General features: G+C 36.6%; 1 protein-coding gene across 5 annotated transcripts in view; it reads right to left on the reverse strand.

Moving 5' to 3' along the window:
- The window catches only part of STAU2 (staufen double-stranded RNA binding protein 2), a 150190-nt gene that overhangs the window by 87856 nt on the left and 42434 nt on the right, over nucleotides 1-19900 (reverse strand). For all 5 annotated transcript variants that reach the window (XM_027638548.1, XM_027638546.1, XM_027638547.1 and 2 more), the window contains exons 8-10: nucleotides 17616-17753; nucleotides 14321-14452; nucleotides 10350-10410 (exon numbers count right to left, since the gene is read on the reverse strand). In XM_027638548.1, coding sequence (XP_027494349.1) covers nucleotides 10350-10410; nucleotides 14321-14452; nucleotides 17616-17753 — 331 coding nt within the window. The remainder of the gene's footprint in view (nucleotides 1-10349; nucleotides 10411-14320; nucleotides 14453-17615; nucleotides 17754-19900) is intronic.

Raw genomic sequence — 19900 nt, forward strand, 5'->3', positions numbered from 1 at the left:
GGAAAACAAAACCAACCATCAGAGGAACTTTCTGCATGGGGAATGGGGTGAGGAAGGAGAACAACTGACAATATTACCAAATGAGCCTCAGTGTAATAAGACTGCAAAAAAATGGAATTTGCTGATACAGGGACAGTGACCAGTTACCCCACCATGGTGGGCTACTAGATTAAGAAAAGTTCAGAGTGATGACAGTGTGCCCTGCATGTTCACAGGTATTAGTGTCTACACGGGTACCACTGGTGACTCATTTCCAATTTTCTGTTTCTGTCAAGAAGACCAGGAAACATCAGAAGTTGAGATTTCAGTTCTATCATTCAGCTCCACAAGATGGCCTATAGAATCAGGCTTGTGTTGTCAGTATGCACATACAGATATATATATGTCTGCATTAATTTTCTCTTTTCTACTTGATCAAGTATCACAGGGATACATTTCTTCTGCCTTCACTCAATAACTTCCCTGGTTCAAGGTCACTCATTGACTTTTCATGTTTATGAACACTCGGTATACGTGGTCTAAACCTCAATTACTCTTGCTTAGAGAATACAATTTTCTCCCTAGGCTCTGGTTTATCCTATAGGAAAGGTTTAGTTGTTCATGCGTTAGAAGCAGTGTCAGCTGGTATATCACTTCCCTCGACACTGCTGAAGAGCACATGTTCTTTCCTGCACTACACTGAGTGACATGGCACATCAGCATGAAGGAGTGCTTTCATGTCTTGTGTAATGAGGCAGAGTAAACCATGATATAATTCTGTATGTGACACACTTGTAAATTAAGTTTAGCACCCTGGTATTTAAAATACCCTTCACTGGATGAAGAAAAGACTGTTCATAAAGAAATAATCAGTATTTTTGGAACTCAATAAAATATTCAATGCAAAATCATCAAAAAGCTCTTTCAGATTATGCTACCTGTATTCACATTGAATAAAGCCTTCTTACAATGTGCTACTTAAAGTACAGGGTAAAATCTTGTAGTAAGGCAATAAGAAGGAAAGCTTAGAACCAGATCTCATTCTGACTTCACAATTTTGTAAGTTAAAATGGACAAGAACTTAAGAGGCATGGAGGACACTCACATGCAATAATTACTCCCTAGAATTGGCAGGTTCTAAACATGCCCTGGAATATGGCCTATTACAAATCCAATGACAGCAAAAGAGAGAATTTACAAAACCAAGTAACTACTTCAATAACAGGACTGAAAAATGTAAATATTATAATAAAAAGATATTATCATTTTATACTCACTCACTGTAAAAGCCTATTTATATACTAGAATATTTTCAAATTTTATTACCTCAGTAGGAACTCAGAAAAGGTCAGTCAAACAATTGAATAGGCAAATAGTATGGCCATTACGTTCTCAGCAATTGTCTACACACAATCTTGGCTTGAAATACCAGATGCAATCATTACCTACTTAACATAGCTATCCGTGGTATTTCTAAGTCACCAGCTACTCCAATATTCAGACATGAAAAAATGTTTTGTCATTACACTATGTCATTCAATCAAAAGATCTTTTCTACATGACCCTAAACAAACCAATGTTATATAAAGCCACTCATTAAAATACTAGTGTATTTAACCTTAAAATAACCATGACACTGAAGTAAATACTATTTAGTTCTCCATGAAGTCAGGTCGTGATATCTTTAATTTCACTGGATTATTTTCTGTATAGCCAAAACAGAAATTGCATTATTGAAGAAGACCTAAATTGTATAAATTTCTGCAACATTTGGCATTTAATTCTTGTGAGAAAAGTCTTTTGAATTCTCCCACAGCTTTACTCCTGCTTGGAAACATAAGATTTTGGTAAAAGTAAAACCTAGTGTCTGCAGTGGGTGATTTCCACAGGATATTCTATTAAATATTTCAAGACAGATGAAACATCTACACTGTAAGTTTCACGTGGTAATTTCTGCATCACATTTTTCCAACAATATGTCAGTGTACCACTTAACCAAAGACTAAGACGAAGTAGGTTCAGAAGAGAACCAATCTAAATGCAGAAGGAGGGACAGTTATTCTTATCAGTAAAGAGGATCAGCAAATTTGGAGCAGGAGCAAATCAAATTAATGAGCTGGCAGATCAAGCTGCTTGTAAAAGCTGCAAGAAAGTGATGTTTGTGGGGATAAAGCAATTAGGAGAGTGCCTAGGTGCAACTGCAGGTGATCTGTGCATGCAAGACTACTATTCATTAACCAATTAGGAGGGGAATGAGAATGGTGATGATGATGAAAACAAAGGCATGACCCACATGAAGAAGAGATGAAAGAATGAGCAAGTCTACTAGACAAGGACAGAGAGGTTGCTGAAGCTAAGAAGGTCAAGGGGGCCATCAACAAGCACAGCATAGGTATGAGTGGAGATGAAATCAGAGGAGGAGAAAGCGGTGGGGGAGTGGAAGTCATAGGGACAAGACGTTTGATGTAAAGGAAAGGGGATGGAGGAGAGAGTGGAGAATTAAGTCTTGGTTCTGACAGCAATAAAGTCTCAGTTCATTTAATTGTATTTTTCAAGGACATCATTATCCCAGACTAAGGGTGAGGTACATGGTGAGTTCCAGGTTGGGAGGAAGGGCACAGGGAAAAGAGAAAAGACTTTAGAAAAGTGAAAGTATTTAGAGAAACACTGTATTCAGGTGAATTATGTGATCCTGCTCCATTTGGTCAGCTGAAGACAGAAAACCAAATGCAGATCATTTGCAGAACTACATAAGTAAATTTGAATTTGAGAGTTAACATCAAAAATGAGCTCTGCATTTCTACTTCACATGCATATTTTTTTAAAGGAATAGGGTAGAAACCTTGAATAAATGTAATTCATATTGGAATTTTAGGGGACTGGGAAAACAAAAAGAAATTATCTGAAATCATCTCTACCCACAGAGCTGGCTATCTACTGTCATGGTGGCTGTTCCCTCTTTATACATTTTATACATCAAAAGCTTAATGGTTAAGCAGTCTCCTAGAAAGCTGACTTGAGTTCCTTCTCAGCCTGCAGGCATCCAAATCACAAGTCTCCCAGCCCAAGTACATGTTCCCTACATATGCAAAATCTATACTACTCAAGAACGAGGTAGCATGTTGTTTGCAACACTTTTTCTTTAATCTATATCTAAAATATGTACTATATCTGTAAACTAGACAGACATCTGCATCTTCATTCACAAAAGCTTTAATCAACAGACAAACTACAGTCATGATTCCTTTAGATCAGTCCTTCCCTGTGGATTTCTTGCATTTTAACAGCATCTGATTTTTCCTTTTTTGTCTGCAAATCATATTAGATACACATCTCCCAAAGGTGGCTGCCATTAGCCTGATTACTCTGCACCCCAGAAGTACTCTCCTTCTGCTAAACAGAAGGAAACAGAGTCTCCGAATGTTCTGGCCATATGCTTAAAAGACTAGGCACTTCATAAATACACACTGAACTCTAAACTCAGTAAAGAAAGCATCTCTGAAGATGCAAAACTTGCAGGACTTCAAGCACCTAACTGAGCATTTCAAAAGGGGAAACATGGGAAAAAGGCGGAGGACCACTGCAGTTGTCATCTTACGCTCCAGAGTTGTGCTCAAATCCCATTCACACACAAAAATGCTAACTTGGCTCATCGGTAGTTCTCAAAACAGGAAGTAGAAAAACCCACATTCCCTGTTTTGTTAATATGAGGTGGTTTTTAATATTAGGTGGTTTAGAAGTTTTTTCAACTATTTCTAAAAATATATGCAAGTTGCATTTAATTGGTTTTATGCTGGATAAAATTATTCTCATCGTTAGATGAAACTGAAAAATAATAAATCAATTATTAATAATGGCAAATACAGCATGGATTTCCCAGCTTCAGTAATTCAGGGAAGAAACAGAATTGGAGAAATCTCCTTTGTTTCTAAATTTAATTTTCCCTTGTCTTCAGTTAGAAAGAAAATTTAATTAGAAAATTAGCACATCAACTCAGCAGTTACAAAGGCAAGGTAATTTTCAAACATAACCAGCTGTGGTAAGAGACTCTAGATAAGGTTGTAAGACAGACAGAGTGTAGACAAGTGGTTCAGCTGATGAAACTGCCCCAGTGATGGTATAATGTTCACCTGACTGTTTGCTAAAAAAACCCTCCCAAAACAGAACAAAAAACACCAAAATCAACAGATGGAAAACTACCGTTCTGTGCCCTGTGTTTCATCAAATAAGTGGTGTTGTCAATACCTTTTACTGTGGTTTCTATTCAGAATGCCAAATAATTTAGCAAATGGTTAGTGATGTATCAGTCTACCTCCTAGCAAGAATGCATTATAATTGACAATGTTTAGTAAGTTTGGAAGCAATTCAAAAGCCAAGTCCAATGCAACAGCAGTTCTTAGTGAGTAAAAATGCATATGATCCACTGCAAATCACCTTTGAAATATACCCAAAAGAATTACATATTTCAGCAAAATATAACACACATAAATTCCAATTAAAAATGTCTGAATTACAAAACAAAAATTTTATTCCCAAACTGTAGACTTCCGTTACTATTCATGGAAATACAGGAGTATTAAATTATCTACTGGAAGTTTTCACCAGAATCCCCAGTTGAAAAATAAACATATAGAGGACTATAAAAATGTCTTTATAAAACTAGTGAGAGCTAGAACTACAAAGTTCACATGAATTCTGTTTCCTTCAAAACGAAGATGCATTAGTATGTAAAATTTCATAAATACATGATTTATATTCTGTTTATTTTCTCCCAAAAGCTAGTGAAGAAACAACTGGGTAAGAATCTGAATGCTACCATACAATTAGGGCTTACAATACCACCACATATTTTTGTATTTTTTATATTTCTTATATCCTTGATCTATTATTGAAGTAGATTTTTAAAAATACTAAAATAGATTTCATTTACAGAAAAATCTCAAATTTTCTCATCACAAACTTAAGAAAGTCTTCAGAATATCTATTTGCTTTTTTATCTCCTTTTTTATTTTTTTTTATTTTTTTTGTCACTAAGAACAATCGTATGAGATCAAGTATCTTTGTTCTTCAGAGTGCATCTGCTCCTGCTGTTACTTCCCCACCTGAAATCATAGCCATTTGTTTGTGACATCAAAATTAGTTACTGTGAAGATGATTAGATTGTCACCAACAGATGATTATGATTTCAGATGGTAAATGAACAGCAGGAGCAGATGCACTCTGAAGAACAAAGACTAAAGTCATGCATGAATCCCTAGTAATAAAATGTTAGGCAAGAAAAACAAAGAGTCTGTCCTTCACAGAGAGGTAGGATTGCCCTGAATGCATTCTTTTTAATTAACAGTTTTTCAGTACTTACTTTGTGACTCCGAAAATTGTTGGAAATAGGTAAGGGAAAAACTATACTATAAAAAATCGAGGGTAGGAAACATATAAAAACAGTTATGGTAATTTTTTTCCTTGTTATAAATATGATATAAAAAAGCACTGTTATTTTTTACTTTTATTTTTATATTGTTCTTCATAGCTCATCTACAGCTTCTCTAGAACACATACAGTAGGATGTGTGTGATTACCCCATCCAGAAACATAAAATGAAAATATGTTCCCATGAAAATGCACTTTGCATTAGGATTGTTTATTTGTTTCATGTTTTGTTTTTGTTGATAACTATTTAAGTCAAATCCAGAGAGATAAATGAGCATTCTGTTTACAGTAAACATCTTCTGTATGGGCTAAAAATGCTTCTGGTCTGCTCATAGTCTCTCAAAGTCTCTTCCAGAAGCATCAGGAAAAAAACTCAGTGAACATTCTTGCCATTTCACATGTAGAAAATGTCTAAGATATTCCAAAACAAGAAACAAATAGATTAATGTTTCATCTTTCTTTAATATTATGAAATGAAGAGGAAAGGTAAAGAAGTGAACCTGTGGGAAGAAGCTTTGCCAGTGAGTAGGAGGGACAGAAGTGAGGTTTGCCATAAGGATAACTGCAAAAGTAACATGATAGAGGGGAGCAGGAGAAGTTAATTTTCAAGAATATTTAATAGGGAATACTAAATATATATTGAGTGAGTAATTAGGAGGATACAGACTGTAGGGTTATTTCTCAGCAAAAACAAACTACATAATAACAGTGCAATGAAATCTGTTCTTCAACTGTACTAAAATATAGAACTGTTATGATTTTTGATTTTGTTGTACTAAAGTATACAACTTCCCATTACTATTCCAGTTTTATTTGACTCAGATGAAAACAGTGCATTATGCATACAAAGAAAGGGTATCTGTCTGCAAAAGCGTGGAACTTGTTTGGAACTGCCTTAAACCCTGCACATCACAGGTGCAGGAGAGATCATGCATGTAAGTGATTTCTTTTATTCAAAATGAGAAGACACTTCTACTTTCCTCAGTTCTCCTTGACCACAAAGCTCTGAAGTTATCTTGGTCTCAGGAGCTTAGGGGAAGATCAGTGGGTGTGCACAGGGAAAACTCTTAATACCAGCTCTTCTTCAGGATTTTTTATGTATTCCCTATTTGGGAAACTAACACATAATACTCTACTAGAAGCAGAGGAGGCAAAGTGTTCATACGTAAACATGTACTGGCAGACCATTCTCGTACAAAACATTAGCACCATTTATATAAGTAAACATGTCTGGAAAACTAGTGAAAAATGTCAAGTAGTACTGCATAGGTCTTCTCCAAATGCAGGAATCCTCTGACCTCAGTCACATCCTGAAAAACAGGCCTCTTCATAGAGCCATTCAGCAGGAAGGTACCAACTGAACCTACTGGTTAACTAAAAAAGATAGAAAAATATTCTGTATATTTGCTACAGTTAAGCTGTAAATTTTAATGAAAATACCCTAGAAGAGAAAGGCCTCTCAGGAGGTGAAGAGTTAAAAAAATCAGTGAAAAAAAAGTATATGCCTATTGTCAACACTTTGGGTTCAAACTGCTCCTATTTTGCAAGAAGATAGTACAGTCTCATTGAAATAATAAATGATACTGAAATAATCTATTCAACATCTTTGTTGGTGACATGGACAGTGGGATCAAGCGCACCCTCAGCAAATTTGCTGACAACACTGAGCTGTGTGACACGCTGGAGGGAAGGGATGCCATCCAGAGGGACTTTGACAGACTTGAGATGTGGGTCCATGCCAACATCATTAAGTTCAACACAGTAAAGTGCAAGGTCCTGCACCTGGGTCATGATGATCCCAGGCACACCTACAGGTTGGGCAGAGAACTGGTTGAGAACAGCCCTGTGGAGAAAGGTTTGAGGGTGACAGTTGATGAAAAACTCGACACAAGTCGGCAGTGTGTGCTCGCAGCCCAGAAAGCCAACTGTGTCCTGGGCTTCATCAAAACCAGCATGGCCACTGGGCCAAGGGAGTGATTCTACCCCTCTACTCTGCTCTTACAAGATCCCACCTGGAGTACTGCATCAAGCTCTGGGGTCCCCAACACAAGAAGGACATGGAACTTCTGGAGCAAGTCCAGAGGAGGGCTGTGAAGCTAGTAAGAGGACTGGAGCACCTCCCCTATGAAGACAGGCTGAGAAAGTTAGGGCTGTTCAGTCTGGGGACGAAAAGGTTGCTTGGAGACCTCAGAGCAACCTGCCAGTATCTGAAGGGGGCCTACAGGGAAGCTGGAGAGGGACTCTTTGTCAGGAACTCTAGTGATAGGACATGGGTACAAATTGAAAGAGGGGAAATATAGGTTAGATATTAGGAAGAAATTCTTTACTGTGAGGGTAGTGAGACACTGGAACATGTTTCTCAGGAAGGTTGTGGATGATCCAACCCTGACAGTCTTCAAAACCAGGTTGGTAAGGCCTTGAGCAATCTGGTCTAGTGGGAGTTAACCCCGCACATAGCAGGTTAAGACCAGATGATCTTTAAGATCCATTCCAACCCCTTACCATTCTATGACTCTATGATTCTATGATACACTTTAATCATCTGATTATTATTAATGTTGCCTCTAGATTAGAACTCTCAAGAAAGGGGTTAAGAGCACAGTGGTTTCTGAACAGCACCGTTAGAAATAAATGCTCTACGTCTACTGACATGCTAGCTACAACTCCAATTTACTTTTAGATGAGAAGAATGGAAATGCAGGCATTGTGCATTATAAAAGCATCCCAGAATGAAAACCTCTTTCTGTACTGTGGCCTGTGGTGGCTGCAAAAAGTTCTGTGAGCATGTCAATCTCTGAAAAATAAGTTAGTTGGTCAGCACTGGTTTAAAACATAATTTTGTTGATCTTGTCTCCTGTTGAATGAGTTTGCCTTTGTGTTCTCCTTCTAGATTTGGATTTACACGTATAACTGTCTTGTCAGATGAAGCCTGAGAAAGGGATTGTTTTTTCTCTTTGGTGTACCAGATGATTGTGGTGTCATCTATAAATATCTTTGCTACAAGACACTGCAAGTATAGAAGACAAAAGTCAGAGATCTTATTCTGCTGTCTCAAACTCTAATATGTTAACATTTGAAGATATTAACATTTAAAGATATTTCACACGCCTTGACTTGGAGATTTTGACAAGGCAAATAGAAGTCATCTACAAGTGTGGATATAGGCTGATGAAAGAGCTGTAAGGAAGCAATTAATAAGAAGTCTTAGATCTTGTAGAATACTTCCTTTCAGGGAAATGCAATGGTATGTGGTGAATCCAAGATCACTTTAAATATTAGTAAACTGTTGTGTAAGTTGAGGCACAAATAATTCCTCAGGTCTTGTGACTAGGAAGACCACATATATACTGAAACACCTTAAAACCTACTTTTAGGACCATGTCTGTCAGATGTACATAGGCAAAAAATAGAAGGTAGCTCATGTGGGTATCCATCTCTAGTACAATCCTTAGCTGAGGGAGATAATGTTTGGGACTCTTAAGTTCAAAACTATACACAGTCCTAGAGAAAAATTCAGGGCTCACAAAAAAGTGAAGGAAGTACTATTTATATTATCTATACCACTTTAAAGGTAAAAATCTAGCTACAAAGTTACCAAGTTCTATCCTATTCTTTACCTGTTGCAGTGAAACTCAATTCAGTCTTCACCAACAAGGTTTCTTGGGCCTTTGTGTCTACAGACACAGCTCAAGGAAGAGAGAAACTACCAGTAGTAGAACCTGATCAGAGTCAGGAATGCCTTGAGAAAAGGTAGACCTCAGCCCATATAAGTCACAGAATCACAAAATCGCAGAATCCCAGAATGGGTAAGGCTGGAAGGAACCACAGTGGGTCATCTGGTCCAACCTCCCTGCTCAAGTAGGGTCATCCCAGAGCACGTGGCACAGGATTGTGTCCAGATAGTTCATGTATATCTTCAGTGAGGAAGACTCCACAACCTCTCTGGGCAATCTGCTCCAGTGTTTGGTCACCTGTACAGTAAAGAAGTTCTTCCTCTCATTTAGGTGGAACTTCCTGTGGATCCATTGGACAAAATGGGATATACCTTAGCATGCTGAGTCAACCAGCTTATATCATTGTGAGGCCACTCTCTGTTATCTTCAAAAAGTCATGCAGATGCCTGGAGAAGGGCATCATCATCAAAACAGGCAGGCTGGTCAGTCTCACTCTACTCTTGGGAAAATCATATAGTCCTCTTAAAGCCACTTGTGGTCACACAACGTGACTGCCTTTTATGATAAAATGACTGGATTTATGAAGGAAGGAAGAGCATTGGATGTGATTTACCCTGGCTTTAGCAAGACTGTTGATATCATATCTCCCACAGCATACTTGTCTCCAAGCTGTGATGTTAAAGTCTAGGTAAATAAATTACTAGATGATGGAAATCTGTTTGGACAGTGGTATGCTTTGAGAGACCTAATAGCAGCCTTCCAGTACCTAAGAAGAGGTTGTCAAAAAGATGGAGCCAAGCATATATACTGAGATATATAGCAGAAGAACAGGAGATGATAGTGATAAACAAAAAAGAGATGTTCTGACAAGAAAAAAAATTTGAAAATTCAGTGTGAATATAGTTAAGCATTAGAACAGGCTGCCCAGAGAAGCTATGGAATCTCTGTCCCTGGAGAACTATTAAAAAGGCATGAGCAACCTTGTCTGAACTCTGTACTGACTATGTTTTGAGTAGGCAGCTTAGATGACCTCCTAAAATCCCTTATAAACTGAGGGATTCAATGATTCAATGAGTAAATAAAAATCTCCTTGTTCCTGCACTCATTCATACCTACATTCACACAGAGGACACTCAGGAGTTAATTCATCTAATTGCAAAAAAAATCCTAAAATATTTAGAAAAAGCATTTCAATTGTCTCAGATACTCCAAATCCTACAGAGAGCAAGAGAAGTAAGCATAAATACAAATTTAGAAAGCAATACTTACTGTTATTCGTTGGCTCAGAAAACCCAACATTCTGGCCATTCCAACTCTTGTTTTCTCCAAGCTGAAACAGGTAGAAAAAGACAAAATAAATAAAGAGCAAACTACCCCCTAAGCAGAACATTCCTGTTTATAAATTTAGTTGAAAGATTCTAAAAAAGGATGACTTGGGATTGCCACATCCAAGTGGCAAAATTTTGCTAACACATCTTAATTTTTGTCTAAGGTTATTCGAGTAACGTACCCTTCATGAATAAACATTAACAACTATTGCCTAACACTGAAATATAAATGTTTCCCCAAGGATTAGGCTCATCTCAATAAGTTACCAAATCAGATCTAAATAAAATTAAATATTTTAAGCAGCTCTCAACTGAAAACACAAACAGACAACAGAGAAATTACATTCTAAAACTAGAAGACCCTAATAACTGCCTACAAAGGAATGCATAAACACTATAAAGTACTTTGGGTGTAATTTTATAATATTTATTTGCTGTGAATCCATTTAGTTGTTGATGTGGAAGCAAAAATGGTTGCAATTTTCCATTATTTTAATATATTTTTGATGAAGTTAATTGTCCTCAAATTAATTTTATTATGTTTAATACTGGGTATTACTCTGACATGGAATAGGGGAGCAATTAACAGTTTCAAAATCAGGGCATCATTGAAGTCTACACAGTAAATAAGATGGCAGTGTTCTAGGTTTATTGTAGAAGTGGATAAACAAGTCCAAGCTTCCTCACTACTTAGGAGCTATTGACAACCAGCTCTATGCATGTGAAACAAATGATCCTTTTCAGATTTCACTGGGATTTTGTATGCACACAGAAAACCTCGCAGCAAAGCAGGCTATATGCCATGTTGGCATATAAATTGTACAAAGCTGTAATCATTTGCTCTGGAATATGGAGTTGACTGTAAAGTGGAAGAGATGCAAAGGGGGATCAATGAGCTGAAATCTGCCCATGCATCCCAGAAGTTGTGTTAAAGTTGTTTAGATTACTATCATGCTGTAACGAAGAATACTAGATGATATGTTTTCCTTGGGAAAGAGCAGGGAAGAGCACACTATGCAAAGCAGCTATTCAAATGATTGCTTCCTTTCTTTTCATCGTCATGTACATCCAAAGTGTTTAGAGCCTTGGCATTGTGCAATGAAAACAGGAGATATATAATGGAAAGGGAGGACAGGTATTACAGTTGGCTTTTACACTGGTCACCCACCTTCATGCATTTCAATTTCACATAACTTGTTTTATTTATATTAGGAAGCAAATATGTCTATTGGAAAATATGGGAGACAACAGTTCTTCAAACAAATAAACAACAGGAAATCTATAAGTATGTTTGTATTTACTGCTGTTACAACAGCATGGTTGTGTTAGGTATCCATACTATCCATCCATGATATGATACCAGCACAAGCGCACTGCTACAATAAGAGAAGAACATATCCAACTCCCCTCATTCTTCTTTTTTATTGTTTATTAACTTGATTATGATGGGGAATTTAACAAGAATTCATCTATCAGTAAGTGACCCTTAATGCTGCTGCCTCACATGAATTCAATCTACTCTGTTTTTATTCTCTCTAGGAGAACACAAGTGCCAAGAAGAAACAAAAAGACAGAAACCTGAAAACATTATAACAACTCTCCATTCTTATCCATGGAGCTAAAATTCTGACAGCTGCAAAAAGTCTCCCAGTGCACTTTCAAATTGCTCTCCTCAGGGCTGTGCACAAACATTACTGATTTCCTCCAGGAATAAGACTAGCTCAGAAAATAGCAGAGCCTTTACTTTTTTTAACCTGGATTACCTGTGCTGCCAGCAGCACCATGCATTGCTCTTGTAACACTCTTAGGTCTTCATTAAAACAATGAATACAGCCACTATTTTTTTTTTTTAGGAAGGAAGAACAGAATGAAAAGACTCAGGGAAGGAGGGACACTGAAGAAAAAAAAGTTGCCTTTTCTATTAAAATCATCAAAAAGCACACAAGTGAAATTGTCCATTTAGATGCCAACCTGCTACATCAGCCAATCTACACTAGGTCCCATTTTGGATTCAAAGAGAGAAACAAGTATATTCTAATGGTGTACTTTATTGTGCAATTTATATGGAAGGAATTTTTCAGCGCTCAAATTGATAGAGATCTAAGGGTTATTTTCCCTCTTCTCCACCACAGTCTAGTTTGAGAATTAAAATGCTTTAAGCTACACAAACTAACTTGTGCATCTCCAAATATGTTCAGTCTGTTACATACAGAAGATAAAGCCAGATGTTCTAGACATTTTATGTCCTTAACCCCAACAAAGCTATAAAAATTTGTTATGATCTTGTTATGTTACTGTCACTACATAAAATTTGAGTACTTCACATTTTTTGGATACAGTAACATGTTTGTTCATTGTGTTAAGAATAGTATTAGGTCACTATACGCTAGTCTACCAATTCTAAAACGTATACATCTGCAAGTATGTAATTAAACCTGATTATCTAAAGGTAATGCACTTGTAACTAATAGTTTAATAACTGTACGGAAACCAAGCAGCATCATCTCTTTTTAGCCCTCAATTTCTTTTAAGGATTTCAATGTAACCACAAGTTTCCACTGCGTAGAGCTCTCCAAAGCAACTATGTTGTGGGCTGAATTTTTTCAGGCTTTATCTCTGGAAAATACTTAGTAAAATTAGTTCCATTTAAAATCCAAGAATGAAAGCCTATGTTTTCCTACTAGGGGAAAAAAAAAGTTGACTTCTCTGTTTTTCCTTGTTTTCCATTAAAGCCCTTTGGTCATATTGGTAGTGAAGAAAAAGCTGAAACTTTTATACTGTAGAAAGTATATTCTACAGCAAAAAAGTGTCAGCATTCTGGTGAAAATGAATTATCATTTGACTCAGTCAGAACCCTGTTTTCAAATGGCTATGTCTGCACAATGTGTTCTCACTAGGAACATCATTTAGCTTCCAAGTATTCTGTTCAGAGTATTTCACACCTGTCTATGACTAAGACTTATAGTGAAGAGCATAGTGAAGGTGTGTGTGAACAGCATACATATTGCTGCTACTCTCAGAGGAGAGGGAAACAGAAGGAGGTGGGGCCAAGTCACCAGCACAGCATTTATTTTTCCTGGCTAGGAGTACTGAACATATAGAACAGAGTATCTTCACGTATATATATACATATCAGAACATTCTGTTGACCTGAGCTAGCTAGTGCAGTCACAATAAACATGCAAGAAATTATCAAAATATATACATGCAGTGACTGCATATGACAGAAGGTGCTTAGAGTGACAGCTTAGTCGAATACCTTACCAAATATCTTTTCAGGATACAAAAGGCAAAATCTTTAACACCCAATTTTGATTACAACATCTCTTATTAATAAACACAAAACAGGACAGGAATGCTAAGTTACACGTACTTAACATGGAAACACATACCTGCAACACATGAATTTAAAATGCAAAGTCTTCTCCATAAAAAAGACTTTTCTTTATCAGTCATCAAATCTGAAAAGGCCATTCTTTTTCTGGAATGCTTTTAGTGCACATGCAATGGGAAGATAAAACATTGACTACTAAGGCTATTTCGTGTATGAAAATTACTAACATAGTTCCTTTCAGTGCTCTCATGGTTGCCCAAAATGGAATAAAAGCAAGAGGCACATTCAGCCTGATTTGTAAGAGGAAATAGATGCACACGTCACATGTACACTTCTCCACACACCCTATTCGATGGAACTACCTTTCTGTTCCTAGTAACTCTTACAGGAGCAGAGGCTGCACTTACTAATAGATGTGGCTATAGAGGTGTAGCTAAACAAAGGCAAATTTGTGACAAGCAATTCCCTAAAATAGGGGTTGCACAAGCTTAAGCTTCCACTCTTACTAAGTGATTAGCTGATACAGGTTAAAATTTAGACAAGGGTAAAATAAGGGCATCATAACAATTGGTTCTCACCTTTTCTGGCTGGTCTTGAAGAGGAGTAGAGGCTTTGTAACCCAGCTGTAGCAACATTGCTTCTGCTGCATTTCTTTTAGCTATTTTCTTGTTTGGGCCTGTTCCAGTAGTAATATCATTGCCTACTTTTACCTTAAAAAGAAAATATTGATCATAATCATGACAAATACAAGATTCCTTAATATCCCCATGTAATACACCTGATCTATCAACAGTTGTCAGTTCTTCTGATGAAGATGCAATCTTGAAAAAGTAGTGCAATGTGGGACTACAGTATTAGTTCACACAGAGGAGCTTGTTTAGATTTTTCAGAAGGTTTCCAAACTCATATCAAAGAGCCATATTTTTCTGTATCTCAGGGCTCATGTAGTTGCCTCTCTCTTCCACTAGCCTCTTGTGTCAACCCCATTATGCCTAATGAACCTCTCCCCCACTCTTTCTTAACGCTGGAAGTGCCACAGGGTCTGTACTTCCTCTTTCTTGTAGGAGCAGCAGCTCCCCAGCATCATCAGGACAGTATCCAGAACAATGGAGAGACAAATAGTGACCTGGAGATTTAAATGAGAGTGGTTTCTAAGGAAAGATGAAAACCATATTTGCATTCCTCCCACTTGGTCACACTTGCAAGGAAGATGGGGGCTGGGACCACTTACACCTGATTAGCTTTGATCAAAACAGTCTTTGGAAAGAAAGCTCCTCATTGGACCTGTGGTCTGTACAGCACAAAGGGTTTCTGACAAACACGATGCCTTTCATAAAATGAGGAGAAATCAAAGCCTTAAAATAAGGACAAATTGTAGACAATGGATAGCCACAAAGTGTGCAGTTCTAACTTAGTTCTTGGCTTGGGTACCATTCTTAAAACTTCTGGAGCTGTATGGGTCTGGTTTGTGACATTAGCACTGTCATTAGTATCCATTTATGCAATATTCATAGCTCTTTGATAGGTATATTTTGTTCTGTCCATTAAGCCCTTTTATTTGCCAAACTGTCTCTTAAAATAGTGCACAGTTTCAAAAGCGTGTCAAAAAAAAGGAAATCAAAATAAAATAAAAATAATAAAACAGCCAAGGTGATCTGAACAAAAGAAACCTCAGAGGTCAAAGACCTGAAACAGCCTGGAAGGAGCTTTAAAAAAAATGCAAAAACAGGCACGCTAATGTTAAATAAATAATAAATGTTATTTAGTAGTTTATGTTATTAAATAATGCTTCACTTTCCTCAAATTATCATATATATATATATATTTTCCTAAAAGTTTAAATTCTTACTTACTCAAATACTTATTAATTCTAAATATTAAGAAAAGGATGAAAATAATAATAATCATGACTATTCCTTTAACGTATATATATAATTAAGTAAAAAGTTTCAGCTACCGAAGCCAGGAATATTAATAATCTTGAAATATAAACCTTATCTTCTATGCAGTTCACAATAACAATTAGAAAATAGCCAATCTGCTACAAGTTTATATGCAATAAAATTGAGGGACTTTAATAGGACAAGACAAAATGATAATTTATAACATAGCTCACAATAAATCAATGTGTTGCTATTTCTCAGACCTGTAAAACTGGTTTAGCTATTATTATAACCTCTATCAAGGATTAAAGGTCTGACTACAAAGAGAAAGATCTTTCTGAAATTAACTTTGGGAACAGAACACCAACTAATGTCATCAGAGGTTTTCTTCTGTTTATCTAGTAGCCAGGACAAGTAATTGGATCCATTTCATCACATCTAAACTTGCTCTTTGTGTGACAGATAAAAATGAACATATTATCTCTGGATATTTTACTTCCACATTCAATTAAATTAAATGAAAACATTGTTTAAGTAGTTTATACAAAGGTTTTTTATTCTGATAGGGTTTTTTGCATGCCATAATGGATCCACTGAGACTTCCTGAAGGCAGTAGAAGCAGCAGTACGATTTTAGTTTGAAAATACTGCAAAAGGGTGAAAATGGAGTTTAAAAGTATTCATAACAAAGCAACTGTTCTATGAAATTTCTTTGACTTTTTTTTCACAAGCCTTCTTACATAAAAGGAATCTTCTACATATTTCCTGCTTTTAAGACTTTTTTTATTCAAACTAAAGATCTGAATTCCTCCAGCAGAAAACTAAATTCTCAACCCATTTTTCTAATACTGGGCTGTGTTACACTGTCCTCTTCTGAGGCCTCACACAACAACCACTAACTGTGGACAGTCCCATGGGGGTTTAAGCACAGGAAATGAGATTGTCTGTGATAGAATCGCTCTTTTTCAAATAATTTCAGGTTTCACGAAAAGTTGTAAATGCAAGATTATATTAATGAAAAAAATTCTGAAACAAAAAGAACCCAACATCTTTTGCTTCAGAGAGAAAAATAGCAAATCATCAAGAAAGACCACTGAGGTTCAAGAAAATTAAGATTGCTAGACTATCTTCATAGACATGAAGGAGGAAGTTACAGATTTAAGTGAAAACACAACTAATTTTCTAGAGAACAAGGTGCTGGAACATCATAAATTCTGCTTCTGATCAGAAGTGACATTTTGGTGTGGTTTGTAGACAACAAGTCAAAACATGTTGAGGTATGCTGTTCTGAGTTGTTCCGGCACAAAATTACCCTTGAGTGAAAACACAAAGGCACAGAATCCTTTCCTGTTCCTAATCTTTCTCAACCTGCTGTTGTGCTATCTAACAAAATATCACAGTTATATTAAATTTTTGTACATGTTCTTAATTTAAATATGAAAGAAACTTTAATGATCTACTGTTTCTGTATTAGGTCCAGACAGAGGACAGGCCAAAACACATGATAGAAGGCTTTTCTTTGTTGTATTTCAGATATAAGCAAAGCCAAAAAGAAACTGAAAATCTGAATATATTTACAACACTATTTTTAAAACCAAAATGCTAGGTAGTATGGAGATATTAATATCCATACTTCAGAATACTAGTTATTATTGCAATCCTCTGATCAACAACAGCCCAATTTTTTTTTCCAAAAGACAAGTAAATAAATCATGAACCATCAGAGACAAAAACAGCAAAAAAAAAAATGGAAAACCACTACAAGCAAAGGGCCTAGAAGGCATGTAACCAAATGGCCATTTGTTTCACCAGGACAAAGAAGAAAGTTTAGACAGGTTTTCTGATACTGTATTTCATTCTACTCTTGTATAACTGACTTTAAAGCAAAGAACTAAACACAGGAAGATCCACTTCATATTATGCCACCATCTTGCTTGAGTTTGAACAAAACAAAGCAAGTCCATTATGTCTAACTTGACAGCAAATGATACCTGCATAACAAACTCTCGACGGCGAGGCATTCCTCTCTCTGAAAGAAGAACATACTCTGGCTCCTTCTCCTTTTTGGCCTGTTGGATCTGAGCCAAACGACTGATGGGATTCATTCCTTGACCATATTCTGGTCCAGTCTAAACCAGGTTTAAAGAAAAGAACCATTATTTCAGTATATATCATACAATTACTACCCTGCTTCAATAAAACATTTACTTGGGTTATCTCTTTTTTAATACTCCTTTTGAGAGAATAGGAAGTAAATTTGTAAATAATTTTCTGATCATGACACAAAAGATAAGAATCCTCAGGCTCAAAGCTGTGGAAAAACATGGTCTGATACAGCTGCAGGTAGTGTGCACACCTGACACCTGCAAGCTACAAATACCCTCATCTATCTGTGGAGGTCCTTATGAGGATGGATGAAAATCGGCAGATTCATCAGTCAATTATATCTTATTGCCCTACTTCTAGGACCCTTTAAAATAGGTTGCACAATGCTGGAACATGCATTACACTAAGAAGAGATGAGATTTACAAGAGATAAAAAAAGATTTATCATATATAATAAGGAAGCTTCCTCTCTCAGCCTTCCTGCTTTCCTTCTTAGCACCCCTGCCTTCCATCCTACAATGCAACTACAGGTGCAGAAGGTTTACTCTGTGTGTCATGTTAGTTTAGCCTCAAAATACTTTTATAAACTGAATGGCTAGAAATGTTGCATGTTGTGAACCACCCACAAAGTAGTTCAAATGCTTAACAGACAATAATCCTCACAATAACACGTCAAAATGTATGGCTGGTGAGGGAATTGATCTGATGGGGGAAAAACAAAAGAACTGACAAAGTCGTCTGTCCAAGATTACAGAGAAAAGTGAAAAACTACAATCATTACAAACTCTCTGGTTCTGGAATTCTTTTAATGAGTTATTGCTCACATGGCAAATGCTCTCTCAAAGGAAACAGCTATGAAAATATTTGTTTGTAGATCTTAGGAAGAAGAAATTAAGACCCAGAAAAATTTAGCTGAAGTCATATTTAACTGATTTATATACCATAACACAAAGAAAGAACTCACAAATGTAAATGGCATTTGAATGTAGAATTGTTTTTATATTATTGAGCTATTTCCTTTTTATGAAACCATTTGTCAGCTAAGAGAAGATGAGCACTCATGCTTCCTTGAGTTTCTCAAATAACAAGTAGTGTTCCAGAACCTGAAGACATTATCAGCAACTGAAGGCAAAGGTTAGAGAGGGATATTATATTTAGAAAGCTGTGCAGCAAATCCTTGTAGTGTAACTGCTGAAGTAGTTAGAGAAGATGTAGGTGAAAGAGCTAAGACAATGTCATACACAAGGGCAGCTGTGTGGGCAAGAAGCCAGGCAGAGACAAAATGCAGAGCAGGCTAAATAAAGAGCCAGCCATAAGATACAGCTTCATAAATATATATACAAACAAAAAGAAGTTTTTGTTGCCACTTTTTTGATGCGTAAAACACTTGTAGATTAAATTGAAAGAAATGAGCACACTGAAAGCATTTCAGAAGTTTGGATATTCGAAAAATGAAAACCTTCTACACATTCAGCTTATTTTGACAATTAGTGTCTCTTTCTAACAAGGTCGACCTTGGATAACTAAATTTAAGTTCATAATGGTAAGTGGTATATGGTAATGTAAGGGATTCTTACATTATTATACCCTTAGCACCTTTCTTGAGAAAAACTTTCCAAAATGAGAAAGCCAAACCAAAAGCCTTTTCAGATCTGCCAGCTTTAAAGCTGCATTAATGCTGATGGTTTTCCATCAAATAATTTTCCTGCCAATTTTTTCCTAAACATTTTTGAGTTAGACCCCCAGAATCCTACTAGGAGATAGGTATCTAATTAAAGTAGGTTTTCTTGAAAAAATCATTGACTCTGTTTTGAAGGCAAATGAAAAGAGGAAGGTAACAAATAAGTCCTCTGTACATTTTCAAAACCCAGTGTTGCAATCTCCAAAGTATTTGCTTATATTAAAGGGCTTTTCTGGTGGTTGCTCCTTCAGAACTCTGTACCTACTTGGTACACTCAGTATACAGATTCCTAAGGGTCATACTTTTAGTAAAGTAAGTACTGAAGCACTAAAGTAGTACCCTCTGTATTTACTATTTCATGTATCTCTCTCCCTTGTCAAACTGGGGAGGGGGGAAAGCCCAGGGAGAGAGTCACTACATATGCTAGTAGGGCCTCCCAGAAGAGATGATTCTAAAACTTCACATGGCTGTACAGAGTTGCTTGGAGGG

The sequence above is a fragment of the Corapipo altera genome, unplaced genomic scaffold (assembly GCF_003945725.1).
Source record: "Corapipo altera isolate COAL_440 unplaced genomic scaffold, ASM394572v1 49, whole genome shotgun sequence".
Classification (NCBI taxonomy): Eukaryota; Metazoa; Chordata; class Aves; order Passeriformes; family Pipridae; genus Corapipo; species Corapipo altera.